At 43.1% G+C, this 23083-nt stretch overlaps 1 protein-coding gene across 3 annotated transcripts in view; it reads left to right on the top strand.

Moving 5' to 3' along the window:
• LOC111954655 (serine/threonine-protein phosphatase 2A 56 kDa regulatory subunit gamma isoform) overlaps positions 1-22537 on the top strand; it is a 29071-nt gene extending 6534 nt beyond the window's left edge. For 2 of the 3 annotated variants that reach the window (XM_023974537.3, XM_023974538.3), the window contains exons 4-16: positions 15049-15248; positions 17637-17750; positions 17904-17996; positions 18115-18245; positions 18418-18477; positions 18583-18691; positions 18867-18920; positions 19096-19266; positions 19367-19494; positions 19665-19766; positions 19852-19924; positions 20274-20384; positions 21778-22537. In XM_023974537.3, the coding sequence (XP_023830305.1) occupies positions 15049-15248; positions 17637-17750; positions 17904-17996; positions 18115-18245; positions 18418-18477; positions 18583-18691; positions 18867-18920; positions 19096-19266; positions 19367-19494; positions 19665-19766; positions 19852-19924; positions 20274-20384; positions 21778-21912 (1481 nt within the window). In that variant the 3' untranslated portion in view covers positions 21913-22537. Of the gene's footprint in view, positions 1-4670; positions 4862-15048; positions 15249-17636; positions 17751-17903; positions 17997-18114; positions 18246-18417; positions 18478-18582; positions 18692-18866; positions 18921-19095; positions 19267-19366; positions 19495-19664; positions 19767-19851; positions 19925-20273; positions 20385-21777 lie in introns of those variants that run through there. The other variant, XM_023974539.3, reaches the window with a different exon arrangement.
• Positions 22538-23083: the final 546 nt, after the last annotated feature.

Genomic DNA, 23083 nt, shown 5'->3' with positions numbered 1-23083 from the left:
GCAACTTTATGACATTAAACACTTTATTAGAATAGCTTATGAGAATTACTTTTCATAACTAACTTAATGCTTTTGATAGGCTGTTTTTAATTAGTAGGATTTGGCTTTTGGCCATTTGGTTCACAACAGCAATGAGGGGTGCATGAATAATTTATTTTATAATAGACTAGGCTTTCAACTGTAAGGTTTGTTGAAACTATCTTTTGATTTGTCTATCTTGCTCTTGTTTGTTCTACCTCTCATTACCTTAGGCCTATCATGTTTTTATGTTATTCAAAAACAACTTAACTTTCTTATATAGCCTAGAACTCCGTTAGATAATTCATTGTTTGATCATGAGGTAGCGCAGCGGTAGGAAGCCAGCATGCATAAAAACCGAAGTCATATTCATATCTAATGGAGAAAAAATACCAAATTAGGCTTTTTGGCTATATGACCCAGATCTTCCAACATTGGGGGGGGTGGATTTTCTTTCTTTCTGACTGGACATTTTGCACTGCTTGGTATAAATCTTACATCTGTTTACATTGTTCTCTTGCATTCTGTAAATTGTTTAACATCTTGAAATAATAGGTTATGCAGGCTGTAGCAAAGGAATAGGCCACTTGGCATGGCCCTGCTGTGCGCTGCCCGGTCAGCTCCTTACTGCGTGGTGCTGGTCAAGTTGAAATGGGCTATACATCGTCTGTCACATCACGATGTAGTCACCATCTTCAATATCCGATACTAACATAAGATTGCCCAACCCTTTTGAACCACTTTTGATTGACTCTAGTCAACTAGTCTCTCAGGACAGAACCATGTATAGGTTTGGTTTCCCAGCCCACCCTACTGATGCATGTCCCCTGGCCTTGGCTTAGCCTTTAAGTTCAGCCTTAGCATAGCTGCCTGCCATCTCCAAAAGTCTGCTTGCGTTCTTATCTGACGTAAATCACACCGTGTCTCTCCCTCTCTTCTCTCTCTCTCTGTGTGTGTGTGTGTGTCTGAACATCCACACTGCCCTGCTATAAAACACACCGACACGGTAACATTGAATGTAAGTGACTGACTGTGCTTGATTTAACTCAAGTGTCTATATTTAGGGAAAATCCAGAGATAAGGCTTTAATGCTGCGGGTCCTTGTGTTTCAGGATGCTGCCAGTGCCTAGATAAGCGGGTGGCTGGCAGGGAGCTACAGTGTAAAACTGCAACCCACCTCTCATCTCCTGCTCCTCATGGAAAATGTCAGCACTGGCAGATGCATATCCAATGCTATGCTATCATGTTACTACTTTGAGTGACTGGCATTAAGTTGGCTCTCCATGGCCAAACTTTTAAAGATGTGGAAAGTGCACAGTGTGCAAATCCAGCGGATTTTACAGGAGAGATGATGCAGTCTTGCAGAGTCCATAATAATGTTAGTGTTTAGGAGCTTCTAGAGTTTTAATGTAGCTGTGTTTGGACCACTGAGTGGATCCTCTCCATGCTAATCTACCATGACCTGAACCACCAAACCTCTCTAGGGCAAAGTGGAGAGCCGCTATCTGGCTTCAACTCAGTCTAGACTGGCGCTTTGGCGACAATCCAGCCGAACACACACACACACCACATTTGCCTTGTTACAGTTACCAACCAAGCCAGCTACCTCAGCAGTGATATGGTGTCATGACCTGTATTCACCTCTCATTCTTCCCTATGTCTTCTGTCAGACCGCAGTGCTTCCCCCTGGGATTTTTTTCAGCAATGGTATGAGGGGTGCATGGCTGCTAGGGTTAGTGAATTGCTTCTAGCGTTAGCGCGTTGACATGCTAGCTGTTCTTAAAGACTTCAAGTCATTTGAGCTAACGAGTATCCATTTAAAAGCTTGTCTCTTTAGAGCCACCGCTGCTAAATTTTAATACAGGGGAAACACTGGACAGCCTACATTGTCAGACACAAAGGACTGTTCTCTCTGATCATGCAAAACCTTTTATCTTGGTTTTACTATGGTCTTTACAACACATTCCATAAGCTTTGATTCGTGATAACAGCTGGGCACGTCCAGCGGCCCAGCAACAAGAGGGCTTCTCCAAGTATTGTCCCATGGGCCATGGATGTTATCAGTGGTCCTGCCCTGACAGGCAGTGAAGTAGTAGAGTGCTGCTTTTGGAAAGTTATTTATTTTAGTAAGTGCCTCTTTTGGACAGCAGTCTATAGGCAGGAAAAGATGCCTGATACCACCTCACATTATTGCTGAGTGGAAGATGCAGTATGCACTGTGTTCATGTGCTGATTTAATGCTTGAAAAGAGCTATGCCACGGTCGCAGGATAATTGATAAGCATGACAAACATGCTATTTTCGGGGACAGCAACACCACAGCGTTTCAGATGGGTGCCTTTAAAAAAAAAAAATCACCTCAACTCTCCAGGTGCAAGTGTTTGCCAAAAGGTAGTGAATGAACAAACAGCTGGTGATAGTGTGAAAAGAGGAACTGTCCTGGGAGGGATACAGTTTCTCACGCTCTGTCTCCCTCTGTTGGGGGGAATGGGAACTGTGGTCTCACAGTGAGCTTTATCCACTATGACTTGGCTGGATGATAAATAGCTTCAAGTTCAGTAATCGAGGTCAATAGAACCTCGAGGGTCAGCGGTCTCAGTCTTCAATTCCTGTCGTTGACTCCTGTTTGAAATCGCTACAAAACAGACATTGTTAACGTTAATAGCCAGAGTGAGTCACAAGATCAACCCCGTCGTTCTGCACAGATGTAGAGGCTAGCGTGAGTTTATAAATAACTGGAGCCCGGTTGCGTGTGCCAAAGTAGAGTTTATAGGAAAACCGCAGACCGATGGAGAGAAAGTGTGTTCGTTCACGCAGGCGTGCGCTTATTTGGTCTGTATCAGAAGAACAACAGCTCTTCAGACAGGAGAATGCCCCATGACTAGACAGTGGGATGATACAGTGAGTGGACTGGTTTGGAGGATTTCCAATTGATTCAAATCTGTCCATGATATGCGAGTGCTACAACATCTGCTTTATATTTGGTGAGACTGGGCAGAACAGATGGAGCTCCAAATGTAGTTAACGAAGGACAAGGCTGCAGGTCTCTATCAATAACTTGAGAAATGAGTCAATAGCAACATCAATGCTTCCTCACACCTTCCTGTAGCCACCCACCCCAGGACCTACAAAGTTCAGACTGAAAACATTCAGCAGCTAACCTGACTGGTCAAGTTCTGTTTTACCTGCTACAAACAAAGCCAAGGAGTCCCGCTTAGAGTTGGGGTGTTTTCTGTTCACTGGATGCACTATGACTAACTTCACCTAAAGGATTTAGGTCATCAACCACAGTAGGAGGAATACATCGACTCTTCTATTTTATTTTCTCTATGCACACTCACTCCATACGCGCACACTACACACACTCGCACATAGTCACACTGACGCTCCAACACACTCACTTAATTTGCTCACACACTCGCATGCAGTCATCATATGCACTGATGCTACTCTGTTTATCATATCCTGATGCGTAGTCACCTTACCCCTATACATACATACAGTATCAACCTCTATCACTCCAGTGTCCCTGCACATTGTAAATATGGTATTGGAACTGAACCTGTATATACTGTAGCTTACTTTGTCAAGCTTTTATTTCTATTTCTCATGTTCTTGTTAAACTTTTTTTTATAGTACTACAGATATTGATTACTGCATTGTTGGGAAAGCACGAGCAAGAAAGGCAATTCGCTGTAATTGTGCATGTGACATTAAAAACGTGAAACTTGGCTCTTACAATGAACGTGGTTAGTCAGTCTACACTTGTGTCAAAGTCTTATAAAGCAGAAAAGTCTGGCACACACACGACTAAGAACAATAGACGGATGTGAGCCATTGCTGTGTGTGCACTATGTGGTGCAGATGGGGACATTGCGTTGGTGTTAAGCACTGTAACTGCTCACTCACTCTGGGAGAGCAGCTGAGGCAGAGCCCACTCGCTCACTGGCTTCCTGTTTTTTGTATAATCGTGCCTTCCTGTTTCTCTCACACCTGGGCCATCTGTCCACACACACACACACGTCAGCAGTGAATTCTGTGTTTATAACAGCCTTTTACTGAATGATAATCAATGCTTCCCTTCAAGTGTTGGTTATTTTTCACATCTCTAATCGTTCACTGTGTCATTGTGTTATGTTGTTTGAGGGGAAATCCAGGTGTTGTGGCTACAGAAAGGCCAGAAAAGAGAGCCTAAAAATGTCCGTGTGTATAGAACTGACCTTCTTTCTATGATGTATAAATGGACTCTCTGTGCTTTTCCTAGAGTGAAGATAAGGGAGGTGATATGTATTAGGATAAGCCAAAAACTCTTCTTGTTGGGAATGTCATTTATTGTAGGGTAGACTAGTGTGTGTGTGTGTGTGTGTGTGTGTGTGTGTGTGTGTGTGTGAGCCTGAGAGGGAAATAAAAAATAAATGAGGGGAAAGGTTAGCTGTGCCTCACTTAGCCAGACCTCCTGCCTCTGCTCCAATCACAGCAAAGGTCCTGCCCCAGCCCACCAGCCAATCCCCTGCCTCACCCCACTAGCCAATCCCCTGCCTCATTGTTATGCATTCTGACAGCCTTCCCCATGTGACCCAGGTTGGCCAATCGGGCTCCTTCCTAGAGGATGACATCACTAACTAGCCTGTTCCCTCCAGCAGCAGGGCAGAGCTTTATTTTCTGCTCTGAGTGTTTGCTGCTAAAATGGAGGCTGGCTCCTCGACTTAGCCTGGGCTATCGCTATCCTCTCTTCTACCCCAGCCCCTAGATGTTGACATGTACTAGAGCTGCCAGTGCGATGATTCTGGATGCACCAAACTCAAATGGGCCTTTCCAGCCCGTGGCCCTCATGCATTTTAGAGGTGAGCAACGCTAGCTGGCTGGCTTTTTCTCTGTGTGTTAGGGGGAGGTGGACAAGAATGTTGCGATTTACCATCTGTTGCTTTTTTGTGTACTTTGGAGTAAACAGTTATGAGAGTAAAGCCTGCTTTAGGAGACAGGGAAGGGTGTCTTATCTTTGTCTGTGTAACTGGGGTGTATTTGGAGCAGGAAAAGGTTGTGCGTGTTTGTACTAAGAAAACTAGGATCGCTAGTGAGAGACAGCGATGGGAAGAGGGCTAGTTTTACTGCCTTCTGCCTCTCCCATCCCCCACCAAGACTGCTGACGTCAAAGGAAGTGAGGTCACAGCCGTTTGCGTGTGTTTGGTGTTACCCTAAAGCGGCAGGGCCCTTTGGCTGTGTTCTGTCTTGCAGTCCTCCCCTCGCAGTGGAAATGGTTTCTTAATTTTTCATACGTCCCCTCAGTGTTACACCGTAGCGTTGAAGGGGAAAATGAGTACAACAGTAGCAGACGCAGACTATTGTGTGCGTGACTTTTGAGATTAATTAATTGATGTCATTTTGCTGCTGGGTTGAATGTATCGGAACACCGTAGATATCAACATAAATTGTCCCCTGTTAAATGTAGGCTACACACACACTGACTTGAAGTGTTCATCTCTGTTTATATCTGCTGTCATTGTCTCCTGTAATAATCCTGTTTGGTTTTCTGTTTTGAAGAAACAACAGTTTCCTCGTTGCAATATGAGTAAAAGTATGGCATCTATAAACAATGTGCTGATGGGGACACTACACTAATCTCGTTTTATTATGCACATACAGTACCAGTAAAAAGTTTGGACACCTACTCATTCAAGGGTTCTTTTACTTTTACTGTTTTCTACATTGTAAAATAATAGCAAAGACCATCAAAACTATGCCATAACATTTGGAATCATGTAGTAACCGAAGTGTTAAAACAAAAATATATATTTGAGATTCTTCAAATAGCCACCCTTTGCCTTGATAACAGCTTTGCACACTTGACATTCTCTCATCCAGCTTCATGAGGTTGTCTCCTGGAAAGCAATTCAATTAACATGTGTGCCTTGTTAAAAGTTAATTTGTGGAATTTCTTTCAGGGGTGTATACAGAAGATATCCCTATTTGGTAAAATACCAAGTCCATATTATGTCAAGAACAGCTCAAATAAGCAAAGAGAAATGGCAGTCCATTACTTTAAGACCTGGTCAGTCAATCTGGAAAATTTCAGACTTTAAAAGTTTCTTCAAGTGTGTTCGCAAAAACGATCAAGCGCTACGATGAAACTGGTCTCATGAGAACCGCCACATGAAAGGAAGATCCAGAGTTACCTCTGCTGCAGAGGATAAGTCCATTAGATTTGCCAGCCTGAGGAATTGCAGCCCAAATAAATGCTTCACAGAGTTCAAGTAACAGACACATCTCAACATCAACTGTTCAGAGGAGATTGCGTGAATCAGGCCTTCGTGGTCGCATTGCTGCAAAGAAACCACTACTAAAGGACACCAATAATAAGAAGAGATTTGCTTGGGCCAAGAAACACGAGCAATGGACATTAGACTGTTGGAAATCTGACCTTTGGTTTGATTGCAAATGAGTGATTTTTGGTTCCAACCGCTGTATCTTTGTGAGTAGGTGAACGGATATTCTCGGCATGTGTGGTTACAACGGTGCAGCATGGAGGTGTGATAGGGCTTTGCTGGTGGTACTGTCTGCGATTTATTTAGAATTCAAGGTACACTTAACCACCACGGCTACCACAGCATTCTGCAGCGATACGCCATGCCACCTGGTTTGCGCTTAGTGGGACTATCATTTGTTTTTCAACAGGACAATGACCAACACACCTCCAGGCTGTGTAAGGGCTATTTGACCAAGAAGGAGAGTGATGTAGTGCTGCATCAGATGACCTGGCTGTCACAATCACGCGATCTCAACCTAATTGAGATGGTTTGGGATGAGTTGGAACGCAAAGTGACGAAAAAGCGGCCAACAAGTGCTCAACATATGTGGGAGCTCCTTCAAGACTGCTGGAAAAGCATTCCAGGTGAAGCTGCTTGAGARAATGCCAAGAGTGCAAACTGTTATCAAGGCAACAGGTGGCTACTTCGAAGATTCTAAAATTGAACATTATTTTGATTTGTTTAACCTGTTTTTGGTTGCTACATAATTCCATATGTTATTTCATAATTTTAATGTCTTTGTCATTGTTCTACAATGTAGAATATATTAAAAAATAAAAACCCTTGCATGAGTAGGTGTGTCCAGACTTTTGACTAGTACTGTAGATTATGCTAAGACACCTGTGACCTGCTGCCTCCAGATATCATGACTTTTTTGGGGGGTTAATACATTTGGCATCAGCACTCGTTCAAATATCCATAGAAGCTAATGGCCACTGGCGCTGTTGCGAGTAGTTTAGTGAGACACTGCAGCAGTGACACTGACATTTTGGCTTTGAGGTGGGGACTTGTTACTATACCTAGTCATGAGAAATGCATGTATGCCATTATTTGGCATCAAAATGGTGCAAACATTCAAAGCAGTTTGTTTAGGGAGAGCACTCCACACTTTCATCTTGGCCTAAAGTATTGAGAGCAGGCACTTCTAGCCACACTACGGGGCTGTTGCAGAGACCCAATTTAAGCTTGCTACTGGAGTTAAGTGTTTTCAACACACTTTTCACCGCAAGTTACTTGGCTGATTCTGGGTCTGTGCAACAACCACCCTTCAGATGTGCTTGTGTTCACTGGGAGTTCTGATGAAGCGGATCCTAGATCTCTTGCCTTTTACACCCGTCAAATGTTCAGATGCTTTCTCTTAAACTGTAAATGCCTGTGGGCATAAAGGTCATGCGCCCATGCTTGCACGCTGTGTGTGGCGCACGCCACAGCGCGTCCCTTAATGTTTTAGGCGTGTTGAGAAACCCTAGTGCTGTTGTAAGGGGAGCAGGGGTACGGTAGGCATGGAGGATCATGGGACACGCGTGTTAGAGTAACATGTGCCTCAACACACCTGAAATCAGCATGTACCATAGCAGGAGCAGTGTTGGGAAACAGGAGATCGACAGGGACATGTTAGAACAGGGCTGTCAGGTAGTGTATTTTTACTTCGTGAAAACACAAAAACACAGGTTTAGGCCTAGTTATGTTATGGAATTTTCCAGTTTGGCCAATCACTAGGGTTGGTGCACTACTCACATTTCATATGCAAATTATTACATTTTGAGTGGAATGCTCGAGATTTGCTGTGCTCTATGATCAACAGCTCCCGTCCCAGTTTGCGCAACCTTTTCTTCAGGATTTTCTATGGGGTTGCGTCAGAAAAATGGGTTCTAGTAAAAAAGTATCCAATTCCATAGGGAAAAGGGTACCATTTCGGTCACAGCCTCTTGGTCATGCTGTGGGAACTGGGAAAATCTGAGATTGCCAGGCAGTTTTTTCTTCTTCCCCTCTGTGATAAATTTGTATGCTTGGTGTGACATTATTGTTGGATGTTCAGTCTCCCTCCTCAGTATCTCTCATTTGTTTTAGTGTTAGGGCTTAGCCTATATCCAGCATATCTCTATTCACTCCCCTACATATGTGTTTGGACAGTGATGCTATTCTCTATTCCAGCATTTAGGAATTGACATTAAATGTTTCATGAGGTGACTGTACAGATTGTCACCTTTTTATTTAATGGTATTGTCATAAATATCTGACAGCAATTTATATATCTAGTGCCCCATTTTAAAGAAGTCGTGTTTGGACAAAGTGTTTGGACAAATTTCACATACGGACCACACCGCGAGTGTTGCAAAATAAATGTACACCAGTCAAAAGTTTGGACATCTACTCATTTCAGGGTTTTTATTTATCTTTACTGTATTCTACATTGTAGAATAATAGTGAAGACATCAAAACGATGAAATAACATGGAATCATGTAGTAACCAAAAAAGTGTAAATCAAAATATATTTGAGAATTCAAAGTAGCCATTCTCTCAACCAGCTTCACCTCGAATGCTTTTCCTAACCTTTTGACTGGTACTGTACATGTTATTCAATCATTTCACCCACACTGCTCGTGTGCGTCTGCATAGCCACGCGCTAAAATATAACTTGGTTCTATATGTGAAGCTTGATGCGCTGCAAGTTCCCACCACTCATCTCCTAATTGGTTTTTAGGAGCATATACCCACGTGGGTGATTGAAAGATGAACTGAGGTCCACACTCCAGTCCAGTTGGTAGTGGTAATGCACCTTATAGTTGGTTTCCAACTGCCATATAAAGTCCAAAGAAGAAGAAGAAGAAGGAGGATAGATTACTAAAAACTAACTGTGTACCCTTTTATCTGTGTATTAATTGTCGGAGTAGAGGACCTTGTGCATTTCAGGTAAAATAACAACCCAATGTTTATATCCCAGGACAAATTTGCTAGCAATAGCAAGCTAGCTAGCTAAATTGCCATGAATGTTTAATGTGTTTCGACCTGTCCCCAAATTTATATAGTTGGTTCAGAGTTTGTTTTGATATTTCAACCTGCGTGTCCTGATCGCGTCTGTTGGGGGTGGGCAAAATCAACATGCGTGCAATGGCACACGGTCTGGTCAGCATGTTAGTGTACCATATTCCTAGCACGCAATGACTACATCAAGCTTGTGACTCCACAAACTCATTGGATACATTCGCAGTTTGTTTTAATTCTGTTTTGGGGCATGTTTTGCGCAATAAGTACTGACCTTTTAGGTTACTGGCCCAATGCTCTTAACCGCTAGGCTACCTGCCTCCAGGGTCCCGCTGTAACTTTCTCACTCATCACCATTCACGATTGTCATTGTTATCCGTATTCATGGTACGAACCACATTCATGCTTACATACAATTAAAATGACACCATTATTTATCGTTCACTTCCTATTGGACAAAACATAATCTGAAACACAACCAAAACAAGCTTTAAATGCACCAAACAAGTTTGTAGAGTCACACGCTTGATAGTCATTGTGTGCAAGGAATATGGGACCAAATAATACACTTTTGACTTCTTTAATAAATACTTACGACATTTTCAAATGGGGGACTAGATGTATAAAGTGCTTTCATTTCTAAACAGTAAAGCACTGATGTATGAAAATCCTAAATTCTGGAGTTTAGAGCCATATTTAAATATTAGTGTCACTCCAAATACATAGGTAGGGTAGTGTAGATGCCTTGATATCCATTAACTGGTGTGTGTGTAGCCTAATGAACAGAACAGGGTTCCATCTTGGATAACTGTCATGGCATTGTATCGAACTCAAGACCGCATTACTATGAGCTAAAGCCAAGGCGTTTTAGTTCTGGGTACTTAAATGAATCTTCAAGTCTAAGCTAGCCAGGCATGGTTAGGCTACCCATCATGTGAGTGTAGTTTGGCTAAAAACAACAACTTCCCTGGGTATTGCTATCTGTTGGATTAGAATTGTCATCTGCGGCCGTATGTATCAAGTGCTGATCTATCATCGGGTCCCACTGTCCATACATCTATGATCTAAAAGGCACAACTGATCCTACAGCAGCACTCCTGGTCTCTTGCCTGTCTCAGTGGTGATGGTGATGCACAGATAGAAGTAGTCAGATACAGGTGGGTCAGTAAAGCACTAACCTACGCTGACAAGTTGCAAAAAAATGAATGGCAGACATTTCATAAAGAAAAAAACATTTGTGTACATGAACAGGTTAAAAGCAACATTCTGAGTGGTTTACCAGAATGCACTGTCTGAGGGCATGGGAGACTCATGTCAGACTGCATCCGTGTCCTCTGCAGATTGGAATGGCTGTGAAGTGTATGAGGCTGCTTTGTTCTAAACCTTGATTTCTGTCCGGCTGTTTTTTGTGGTCGAGTCATCACATGCAAAGTGCACAGAAGGCTGCTGCTCGGCAATGATGAGTGTGCAATAGCTAGCTATCTACGTGAGGTGAGCCTTCATCCAGAAAAAGGAGACTGATAACGAGTGGCTATTTGTGAATGGTTTTGTGGTGGCTGTCACGCTCTGTTCTCCTGGAGCATGATTGAAAACGTTTTACATTTTGTATTCGTTCCGCAAGCACTGTTGTCAGGAATGCCTCAGGGGCTGAGACTGCGTACTATTAGAGTATCAATCATTTGCTCATTCCCGTTCTGTGCATGTTATTTTACACTTTTTTTTTTAGGAAACTGCTGCCCACCCTCCCCCTCCACATTTCTTATGTATCTGCTGCTCAACCTCCCCCTTCACGTTTCTCTCTTTACTCACCGTCTTCTGAACCTTCAACCAATTTGATCAACATGATGTAGCCTATGTTTCTGCCTCATATTTCTGAACAGCAGAAATAGGTGTATTTCCCACTTAGTTTCTATTAACACTAGAAAAGTCTGGTCTCTTTGTACCCCCTCTTGAGGCCAATGAGGAGTCATTTTTACTCAACATTCTAATAGTAATAAATACATTTCATGTATGCTACGGGGAGAATAATATTTTGCTTGTGTTTATGAAGGTCTTGGGTAACATAATAAAAAAAAAAAAAATCTAAACTACCATTTTCATTAGTTTTACTGTATGCTGTTTGTTGCTGTGTGCTCACTTGTGGAGCGCATGGAACATATTGACTTATTTGGCAATGGTAAGTGTTTTGGAAATCTCCAGAATATACTCTTTCTGATACTATATATAAATGTAACCGTTTTACCTGCATGTGATGTTTCGATTGACATGTCCTCTTAACTGTTTATAACACATTCTGTTTGTGATATCGAAATTCTAACATGCGTGTGTTAAATAGACTCAGGGAAAAGTCAAGGATGGTGGGGACAAAAAAAAAAGAAATTATAAATGTTACATTAATATTGGGTCAAAATGAGCCCTTTGGCCTTCATAGTGTTAAAAAAACATACTGTAGTTTTAATGAACCGCTAGCTTGGTCTAGTTGTTTATTATCGACCACCTTACAAGATCTAGCCAGTGGTTTGTTTACAGTAAAGCTAGATTATAGATGCTAGCCCTGACACCTTGTGGTGATCTTTTTGAACTGCACACAAGGATGGTACATAATATAAACTTTATTTCAAGCAGCATTTGGCGAATTTTTTCCCCCATTTATTTATTTATTTATTTTTTTTTTTTTTTTTTGTATTTTGCCATTAAATCAAATTAACCTTCAAATATTTCTTTCTACACACCCTCATGATTGTGGTATTTGCTAATAATGTCTCCTGTGTGTCATCCTTAAGTCCTACTTTCATTATGAGGGTATGGCAAGCTACAGATTTCACACCAAATAATGTGATTTAACCAAAACGGGATTCTCAATGTTAGTGTCCAGTTGCAGGGGGTCCATTTTAATTTAGAAAATGCCCCCGTTATTAAATTTGTTTTTTGCTCCATGAAGTAATCCAACAATGTATACGCCGCAATCTTGTCTCTTTCAAATTCTCTCTAGGGTGGACCCACCGGTCTCAATGAAAGTGCTGCATTTCATGACACTCACCTGTCTCGTACAATGAGAATATTTGAAATAGACAAGATGCTGGTGTACACGTTTACTTCATGGGGCAAATATGTATTTATTTTAGTAACAGAGCATTTTCTAAGTTAAAATGGGCCCCCTGCAACTGGACATGGACATTGAGACTCCTGTTTCCGTGAATTGAGAAAGATAATATCGCCAATACCAGGTTAGTTGAAAAATCTGACGTTTTGTATAGGCAAACCTGTTACTCCCAGTATAATGAATACCAACATTTTTGGGTTAAATCACATTGTAACACCAGATAATCTGTAGCAGCTGGCGAAGTCAAATCTGTTATTCTTCCACACAGTTAGCCTCATAAAATGAAAAACCCACACTTATCTTTCCAGTATCAGCCTTTTTCTTTTTTTAATGAAGTTATCATCAAATGATTCCCACACACGTTACCTCAGATGTGAGTGCTTTTACTATGTCTAATATCATTTTAAATGGAGAAAACTGTTTACATTTAGTTGAGAAATGTGAGATTTTATTAGTCCTGTTTCAGTATAGAAATGACAAGGCACATGCATTGCACATGCCCACAAGGTCAATACTAATCCATCAGTTAAATGACCATAAACTTCACTTATCTTAAGTCAAAGAATCAACACTTTCATATTATATCACCACCTACAGTGTTCGGACCCCTTGAATTTTTCCACATTTTGTTACGTTAGTCTTATTCTTCTAAAGTGAATTAAATAAAGCAATTTCCTCATCAATCTACACACACTACCCCATAATGACAAAGCGAAAACAGGTTTTTATAATGTTTAGCAAATGTATTACACATAATAAAAAAACACCTTATTTACGTAAGTACTCAGACCCTAGAAATTGAGCTCAGGTGCATCCTGTTTCCTTTGATCATCCTTGATGTTTCTACAACTTGGCATCCACCTGTGGTCAATTCAATTTATTGGACATATAATTTGGAAAGGCACACACCTGCCTACATAAGGTCCCACAGTGGATATCAGAGCAAAAACCAAGCCATGAGATCTAAGGAATTGTCCGTAGAGCACCGAGACAGGATTGTGTCGACAGATTTGGGGAAGGGTACCAGGACACTTCTGCAGCATTGAAGGTCCCCAAGAACACAGTGGGAATGTTTTTCAGGGCAGGGACTGGGAGACTAGTCAGGATCAAGATGAACGGAGCAAGTAGGGAGAGATCCTTGATAAACCTGCTCCAGAGCGCTCAGGACCTTAGACTGGGAGCGAAGGTTCACTTTCCAACAGGACAACGATTCTAAGTACCCATCCAAGACAACACAGGAGGGGCTTCGAGACAAGTCTCTGAATGTTCTTCAGTGGCCCAGCCAGAGCCTGGACTTGAACCTGATCAAACATCTCTGGAGAGACCAGGAAATAGCTGTGCAGCAACGCTCCCTATCTAACCTGAGGATCTGCAGAGAAGAATGGTAGGAAGTCCCCAATTACAAGTGTGCCAAGCTTGTAGCGTCATACCCAAGAAGACTCAAGACTAATCGTTGCCCAAGGTGCTTCAACAAAGTACTGAGTAAAGGGTCTGAATACTTATGCAAATGTGATATTTCAGTTTATTCATTTGCAAACATTTCTAAACCTTTTTTTGCTTTGGCATTGTGGGGTATTGTGTTTAGATTGTTGGGGAAATTATTTATTTGTATTTATTTACAAGAAAAAGTGGGCAGCTCTTGGGAACTGTGGGGGGGATATTGGCCTGGCGAGGGCTGGTGGCCTGGCGGTTGGGAGCTTTGACCGGTGGCTGATGGTTCGGGTCCTCGTTTTTGACCTTGTGGGAGATCTGTCTGCGTGACCTTGAGCAGGGCGTTGACCCTGGTTGGTTCTGTGTGTCGCTCTGGATGTGAGTCTGTTAGATGACTAATGTCATGTAGTTGTTGAGCGGCTTCATTGCAAGTATGTTTTAAATATTCTAAAATAAAAAAAACATTTAGAAAAACTTACCGTGTGTCTTTACTATCCGTGCAGGCACTGCATTCCGCTGCCATTCTTCTTTGGGAAATCTAACTTTTTAATTTTGAAAAATGGATTCCTTCCCGGTCGTAAGGACGATCCTATCCGTGAATAATATGGTCAAATGCACATTTTGACCTTGAAAACAACTAGACTAAGTTAGCTAGCTGGTTACGGCCGTGATGGAACAGCTGTTTACACACCGGAAGTTCCTTGGTTTTCCAGGAATCACTTCTGCTGCTCCTCAAAGTAATTAAAAGGTGTACAGTTATGCTGCCATATCGTAGCCTTAGTTGCTGAAAAATAACACTTACTTTGACTGCTTGTCTGCCCCCCTGCTTTGACCATGTTTGCAATGGAAAAATAACATAGCTACTTAGACTACCTGTCTGTCTTGCTTGTGTTTGATATGCTGCTTTTAGCTTGCCTAAATAGTACTCCCTCCTGAAAAAACATGAAATCACTATATTGGGAAGAAGGGTCCAAGGGAAATTTGGATCCCCAGCCTCTCCATTTCATTATTTTGCCTACAGCCTGTGCTGCAAATTTGTTTGTTCTGCGTATTTTGTCAAGCAGTGAAAAGGAATTTCCCTCGTGAGGTGACAACGTATGAATCTGACTCTCTCTCGCTCTCTCTCTCTCGCTCTCTCTCTCGCTCTCTCTCTCGCTCTCTCTCTCGCTCTCTCTCTCGCTCTCTCTCTTTCGCTCTCTCTCTTAGATGTCCCTGCGGCGGAGCAGGAGAAGCTGTTTGTCCAGAAGCTGCGTCAGTGCTGTGTTCTCTTTGACTTTTTGTCGGATCCTCTGAGCGACCTGAAATGGAAGGAAGTGAAGCGGGCTGCGCTCAGCGAGATGGTGGAGTACATCACCCACAACGGGAATGTCATCACAGAGCCCATCTACCCAGAGGTGGTGCACGTGGTCAGTAGACACACAGTGGACAAGGCCTTGCCTCATGCCCTTACAAATGCCTATCATGCTGTTTCCCTTCCATGCTGATTGTGTGGTGAACATAGGACTAGTCACAACGACATTGATTCTGTCCTCATAAACTTGCTATTAATGGTCACCAGAGACAACCCAGTGTTTCCCCTAGAGGTCTTGTCGGGTGTAGGTAGACCTATAAGCCCCTCATACAAACAAATATTTTGTGCATGGTTCTGTCTCTCTGGCTTTTATTGACGTCATAACCCTGCCATCCTCAAACAATCACAAAAGCTATAAACCATTTCAATCAATTCAACTGTCAAAAGCTTTCAAATCCCACAAAGTTTCCAAGTTACTTATTATAAAAATTAATTGTTGAGGTTGCCTGTGGCAGGTTATTTCAGTTCTAGTTAGATATTGTATTTTGGTTCCTGAGGCGTACGGAATGGGACGTGCCTATCAGATGAACTATGTGAACCCAGGGTATGACAAAATACAATTGCTTTAAGGCATCTGCATGCTTCCCAGCCCAAACCGTTCAGAAGAGTGCGTTCATATATTATGGTGACGTTTTGGACTTCGGTGAAGTTTGGTGCCGACATCCTACGCTTTTTCGTCTGTGATTTGGTCAACAGTAGGGATTCTTCAGTCTTTGTTGTCATTCAACGAGAAACGACCTCGTTCTCATGCACATCTTTTCATTGAGAAATACTGCACCATGTAACATTAGTCAGATGTAAAATTGCGCGATTTAAAATCTACTTGGCAAAAAACGTCAAAATGAATGACATTTCTTGAGTTGTCATAGATTAATGACTGTTTTAAGGAAGTGTATACTGGCTACGGCGTCTCAGAATGGACAAACAGTACCTACTGCTTTTTTTCTAGTTTCTCAAGCCAAGGTCTTTTAAGGGAGTATGTGAGCACACCCGTTCCGTTTGCCCAGCCGACTTCGGCTAGCCGCCAGCTGAATTGAAGCATACTGACGCCTTTACACTCACTGGACTTAAATCTTATCGGTTAGCACTAGGCCTTTTATCTACCAGTATTAACTTGCTAGCTGTTATCAGCCACGGGCTACCACTGTGAGCTCAATCTGTTTCAGTCCACATAGTTGACAAAAATTCGAATTGGTGTTCGTCATCATGGGTTCACCTACCTCTAACAGATATAGCCTCCTCGTTGTCCCTTCAGTTCAGCCCTGGTTAGCAGGCCAGGCCGCCTGCTAGCTGTAGCTGAGTGAATGAAATACTGGGTCTTTGGGGTAGTCTAAATGTAAATGAGTCCAGTGTGGACATGGCTGCAGATGTTAAGTGCTGCCTGCGTGCCTGTCAGCCAGCCAGGTCTGAATTAAAGCCTTTGATGTTTATCAAAGCAGGCCTTAATGCTACGCAGGAAACCGAGGATGATCGAGGTGCAAATTACCCCCTATTCTCCTGATCCTGTCTCTATTTGATCAGTGCAGTAGAAAATGCAAGGCTGCTGCCAAATCGGCATAACAATGTTCTTGGTTTACTTTAGTTCTCCCCTTCTTGCCCCTTCACTTTGAAGTGTTCACTGCTTTTAACATCAAAGTATGGAGAGAGATGGACGAAGCGCACTGTAAAAGGTGTTCTTTATGGTTATAATAGGCCACAACGGACGGCTCTTTGATAAGTGCGCTGTTACAGACGTATCAGCTTCAGATTGGTAAAGCGCTCCATGTTCATGTGACTTGGTGGTCCATTAGACTGACAGTGACACACTCGGGGAAAATAAAAGGGGATCTCAGAACGTAAACATTGACAAGTGAGTGCACGCTAACCTCAGGCCTGCAAGGAGTGTGGCAGGATGTAGTCTTCTCTGAGAGGTGAGAAAAGGCTGTGAGATAAAGAGAAGCCTGCGTCTACTCTGACAGACGGAGTGATGAGAGATGTCTGCTGCTTATTCGTTGTGGGAGATGGAGAGACTGGTGAAAAGGAAGCAACTATCTAGGCTACTTGGTTTTTTTTGTTGACAGGGCTGGAGAGAGGAGAGGCCAGGTAAATGTCATCTTGACGGTCGTGTCATTCCTTCCTCCTCTCTAGTCTGCAGCAGTAGTGGTTTGTGCTTCATCTTTTGGCTGCGTTGACAAATGTTTTGAAATCTAAAAATGAGCACAAAAATGAACAGGAAGAAACAGGCTGATGGGTAATGAGGTCCGATGAATGTCTGTACCGTTATCTTCTATTTAGTTTGATACACATTAACCAAAATGTCCGTTTTCACGTTTGTGTGAAAGTGCCGGCGTTGGTTTGAAAGCTAATCTTTGACCCCTGTCGTGATTCGTTTTTTCAATAGCTCTGATGGTGGTAATGTGTGGCGTTCTGTGTAGTGACTTGTCTGTCTGTCTCTGTCCGTCAGTTTGCAGTGAACATGTTCAGGACATTGCCTCCATCATCCAACCCCACAGGGGCTGAGTTTGACCCCGAGGAGGATGAGCCCACGCTAGAGGCCGCGTGGCCAACACGCTCACAGGTACACACACACACAACACACACACACACACACACACACACACACACACACACACACACACACACACACACAACACACACACACACACACACGTGAATGAACACACACTGTTCTATACCGCTGATGTGTACACCTCTGCTCCTCTTTCTCCAGCTCGTTTACGAGTTCTTCCTCCGGTTTCTAGAGTCTCCAGACTTTCAACCAAATGTGGCCAAGAAGTATATCGACCAGAAATTTGTGATGCAGGTAAGCACTGGTCCTTTCTCACTGGAAGTAAAGCAACATGGGATGTGAGGTTGTCTGTGGGACTGGCTGTGTGTGTGTTGTGAACAGGTGTTGTAAGGTCACTGTGTTGTCTCCACAGCTATTGGACCTGTTTGACAGTGAAGACCCTAGGGAAAGGGACTTTCTAAAGACCACTCTGCATCGCATCTACGGCAAGTTCCTGGGCCTGAGAGCGTACATCAGGAAACAGATAAATAACATATTTTATAGGTGAGTAAATAGCCCTAATACAGCACTGTGAGATTAGTTATATGTTGAGTCGCATCATCATCGGAAACACTTGACATGAGTGGCAATGTTTTTAAATGACCATTTATTTCACTAGTCTGTTTCGCTTGGGTCTTTGGTCATTTTAATTGATAGAACTGTCATTTCTTTGCAGCTTCATTTATGAAACGGAACATCATAACGGAATAGCAGAGTTATTGGAAATATTAGGAAGGTATGTCAAATTGTAATTATTTCAAATAGTTTTTGCCTACGTTGTTTTGCCGATCTCCCTGTATTAGATTTGCTGATCACAACCCTTTTGTCTTTCTGTTTGCAGCATAATCAATGGGTTTGCCTTACCGTTGAAAGAGGAGCACAAGATGTTCCTGTTGAAGGTGCTGCTGCCTTTACACAAAGTCAAGTCCCTTAGTGTCTATCACCCACAGGTATAGCATCTAGACCCATTTCTGTTAAAGAAGCCGTAGGCCTACTTTAGAACAAAACCTTTTGATATAGGCCTACAGTGTTATAGGTTGGAATACACGTTCAGTCCAGTTGTAGTTAGCGTTGTTAACATGATAGTTGTAGCTAATATGCTCTTTTGTGTCTGTCTCTTTCTAGCTGGCATACTGCGTGGTGCAGTTTCTAGAGAAGGACAGCACCCTCACAGAACCGGTAAGACATCTTCCAGTTCGCTGGGCAAAAAACACCAGTGCTGGTTCAGTGTTCATGTGCAAATCATCTCCATAGGCAGTGATGGCTCTGTTAAAGTACTGGCCAAAGACCAACAGCTCTGTGTGTGACTAGTTAGTACAGTGTTAAAGTATGGCTCTACTCTTCTCTCCTACAGACAGTGATGGCTCTGTTGAAGTACTGGCCAAAGACCCACAGTCCAAAGGAGGTGATGTTCCTCAACGAGCTGGAGGAGATTTTGGACGTCATCGAACCCTCTGAGTTTGTCAAGGTCATGGAGCCCCTCTTCAGACAGCTGGCCAAGTGTGTGTCCAGCCCACACTTCCAGGTGTGTTATGTTGTTTGCTCAGGTAGTGTGTGTTGTGTGTTGCGTGCTTGTGTGTGTGTGTGCTAAGACATTACCTGACCAAGCATTCCTCGTGTGTCAGGTGGCAGAGAGAGCGCTGTACTACTGGAACAACGAGTACATCATGAGTCTGATCAGTGACAATGCCGCCAGAATCCTCCCTATCATGTTCCCCTCGCTCTACCGCAACTCCAAGACCCACTGGAACAAGTGAGTCACTCTGCTAACAACTAACTACCACTATGGAGCTGCCTCTCTTTCTGCTTATCGGTTTTCCGCCCTATTATAAGGAAGTTAACAACCGTATGTTTTATTGTTATGCATTCCTGGGTTCATATGAATTTGTGTGTGCGTGTCTCTCTGCATGTCTGTGTGTACAGGACGATCCACGGTCTGATCTACAACGCCCTGAAGCTCTTCATGGAGATGAACCAGAAGCTATTCGACGACTGCACACAGCAGTTCCGAGCAGAGAAGAACAAGTAAGAAGCCTTAAACTTACAACGTTCACCCACGTGTTGCCCATGACTCTGAAATGACTGTTCCCCTGTCGTCGTGTGTGCGCAGAGAGAAGGCCAAGTGGAAAGAGCGAGAAGAAGCGTGGGTGAAGATCGAGTATCTGGCCAAGTCCAACCCTCAGGTGAGCACGCATCGTCACTATTCGTCTCTGTGCGGGCGTGTTACTCCAGCCCCGGTGTCTCTTCCCCTCTCAACCCAGTAGTACAGCACCTAGTCCCCCATCTCAGGACAGAACAGCCCAGGCAGCAACAGATAAATGGATGTACGCTATGGCTGTACTCTGTGTATTGCTCAGAACCCAACAACAACCTAGCAGAACTGGACACACAGCCATCATATATTTTGACCAAATTATCTAAAAAGGTATATTTATTATTTTTGGTTCTGGGAGTCCTTCACTTCTTTCTCTTGCTGGATTTACTTCCTGGTGTCTCATTATAATCCTCCCCCCTTTCTCTCTCCATGTTTAGTTCCTGGTGTACGTGGACCCGTCAGGCCTGGGTAGTCCCATGGACACAGACGGACCAATGATAGAGGACTTCAACATGCTGAAGAAGACTATAGAGGTAGAGGCCACACAGGTACTGTGGGTGTGGGACTGTGTGTGTTCCTTTCCGCTGACCACCTCCATGCTGTCGTGTGTTCACGTGAACGTCCAGAGCAGTGTCTTCCTCACTGTGTGAAATGTAGCACCAGTGTGACATTAGTAGAACTAATCTTGTGGGTCCTCTCACATCTTGTTGCAGTTTTTAAATAGGTGGAGAGAGACGTGTGTATGAACAGGAGCAGGGTAGCATGTGCCCTGGTCAAAAGTATTTCACCACTTGGGGAATAATGTGCAATTTGGGATGTAGTCTAGGTTGTAGCTGAAGAACAGATTCAGGGAGAGGGCGGTGAGTGCCGCACTTATTGACAGGATCAGATATAGGCAGACTCACATTTCAAAGGCAGCGGAGAGCTGACATTAATTAATAAACACCGTACTGTAGTGTACACCCTACAGCAGTTGTTTTCAACCTGTGTTCCGCAGGGGTACTGCAAGTGGTATACAAATTATTATATTAAAAAAAAAAATAATAATAATAATAAAGGTTTTTCTTCCAAAAAATATGTTTGGAGTATTAATAATATTATAAGCTTTTTTTACATAACTTATCACAATGCACATTTGTTTATTACAATAATAATAGGCCTTTAATTTGTTACATTCAATGCAAATATTTACAAAATATGCCTGCCAAGACATTTCATGTAAAAAAATATATATGTTGACTCGTCAAATGATTGTCCTCGAGAGCTTTTGACAGTGATTTTGTGGTCCCTGGAAAAGGTTGAGAACCGCTGCCCTACAACGCACAGCATAGTGTACACTTCCTACTAGACTACTACATGTCTAGGAGGGTTTAGTGATCACTGATGGATTGGGCTGAGTTGGTGATACAGTATGAATCACTGAGTTGAGATCTCGTCAAGACGTGATGGACCTAGTGAAACGTGCTATTAGAATTTTAGCGCCACTGAAGAGTTAAGGACTAGAGAACGTTTGTTTTGAGGGGGTGAACTCACTCTCTGTGTAACCGTTCCCTTGTCTCTTGGTGCAGAGGAACCAGTATGGTTGTGTGACCAGTCCAATGCTTTGATTACACCAGGCACCATCTCTAACGATAAACTGCTGGAGATAATTTGTTTTTCAATGGGGGGAGACACAAGGATACATTCAGCAACTTAACGGTTGACGACTGAGCCCCATGTTTATGCAAATTAGCAGCAACCAATAACCAATCGGGGGAGGGTCTCGTTAGCTAGCTTCCGCACTGTGCTGGATAGGCCAACAGCCAACGTGAAGTTGTGCATGCTATTTGGAAAATACACCCAAAAATGGGAGCGCTTGGCAATTTCTTACTATTTTGTAGCTTTTGGTATGACTGGACTATGCTTAACTGTTCTCTCTCTGTTCCTGCCTGTCCCTGATAGCTCCAGAGGAATGAGCGTAAGGAGCGTCCGCTGGTCAGGAGGAAGTCTGAGCTGCCTCAAGACATTTCCACCGTCAATGCCCTGGAGACGCACCGGAGGGCCGAGGACATGGTCACACCACACGACGGCCACTAGAGACCACACACAGTACAGTCCGATTCACACTGACAGTTCGATGCACACTGACAGTCCGATACGGACGGAAGGACACGACGGACGGACCAGCACAGAAGAGAACAGAATGACCTGGAGCTCAAACCAAATCAGCACAACTCTACTTAGCCCAGTCCAACTTTGACAATTGATCCCCAGCCCAGTCCTCTCCAGCCCTGCGCAACAGATGTCAATGGCACAGGACGTTATGGCATGACCAAACATGACATTGTTTCCCTCGCCTCACCTCCCTATCCCTCTGTCCTGCTCTCGCTGTCTTGTAAAAGCGCTTTAGGGTGCAGTGGTGCCCCCTTCTGGTAATTTCTCTCAGGTTTTCTTTTCTTGTTTTTGTTTGTTTCTGTTCTTTTTCTCTCATTAATGATGTCATGTGCTTTGGCAATCGGACTGGCGAACAGACATGTATTACAGGCGCATGCTGTACGTAATGGGCGGAGGAAGAAGCAGCTTGGTTGAGGACCACTTTTTATTTTCTTCCCATCTCTCTCTACTTGAGCATAGAAAGGAAAGTGCCGTACTTCTTCCTCAGAGCCCCATTACAGCTGCTTTTGTCATGAGCTTTACCCTTCTCTCTCTGTGTGCATTTTTCTTTGTTCTGCTATGATTTGATAGGAGGAGAAGCAAGGGGGACAGTCGGCGGACTGTCTGTTGGTTAACAGACGTTGTTGTAATGAAGTTGTGAGGATTTAAATGTGCTTGCCTGAGGAAGGTTGAATTCTGAGGGACAGGAAGGGGTTCTTCTGTCCTCCACTGGACATATGCTGGTCTGTATAAACATAGTTTGGTGCCAACTTCACTTTCTTTTTTTATCTGAATGATATTGTAGGCAATAAGTTGACCCAGGTTGCCGTGTGTTTGGATTGTTCACACAATGGTCAATGGTTTTCTGGATCCATTGGAGTTTAGTGTCCGTGTAAAAACAAAAGACACATACTCCGTCTGTGCACTTCACGATCCCCATCAGTCTTTCAGTCTTCATTAATATTGATCAATGTTATCCAACTCCTGTCATGTTATTGATGTGAAAACTCCAAGGTCTAATTTTGTAGTTCTGTGTTTAGACTCCCATTTTGAGTTTTAGTGTGTGTGAGTGGGACAAGAGGAACTGAACTGGGCTACACACAGAGGAATAGTC

This window comes from Salvelinus sp. IW2-2015, linkage group LG28 (genome assembly GCF_002910315.2).
Source record: "Salvelinus sp. IW2-2015 linkage group LG28, ASM291031v2, whole genome shotgun sequence".
Classification (NCBI taxonomy): domain Eukaryota; kingdom Metazoa; phylum Chordata; class Actinopteri; order Salmoniformes; family Salmonidae; genus Salvelinus; species Salvelinus sp. IW2-2015.
Note: the sequence above shows the minus strand (reverse complement) of the source record. Positions and strands in the feature narration are given on the sequence as shown.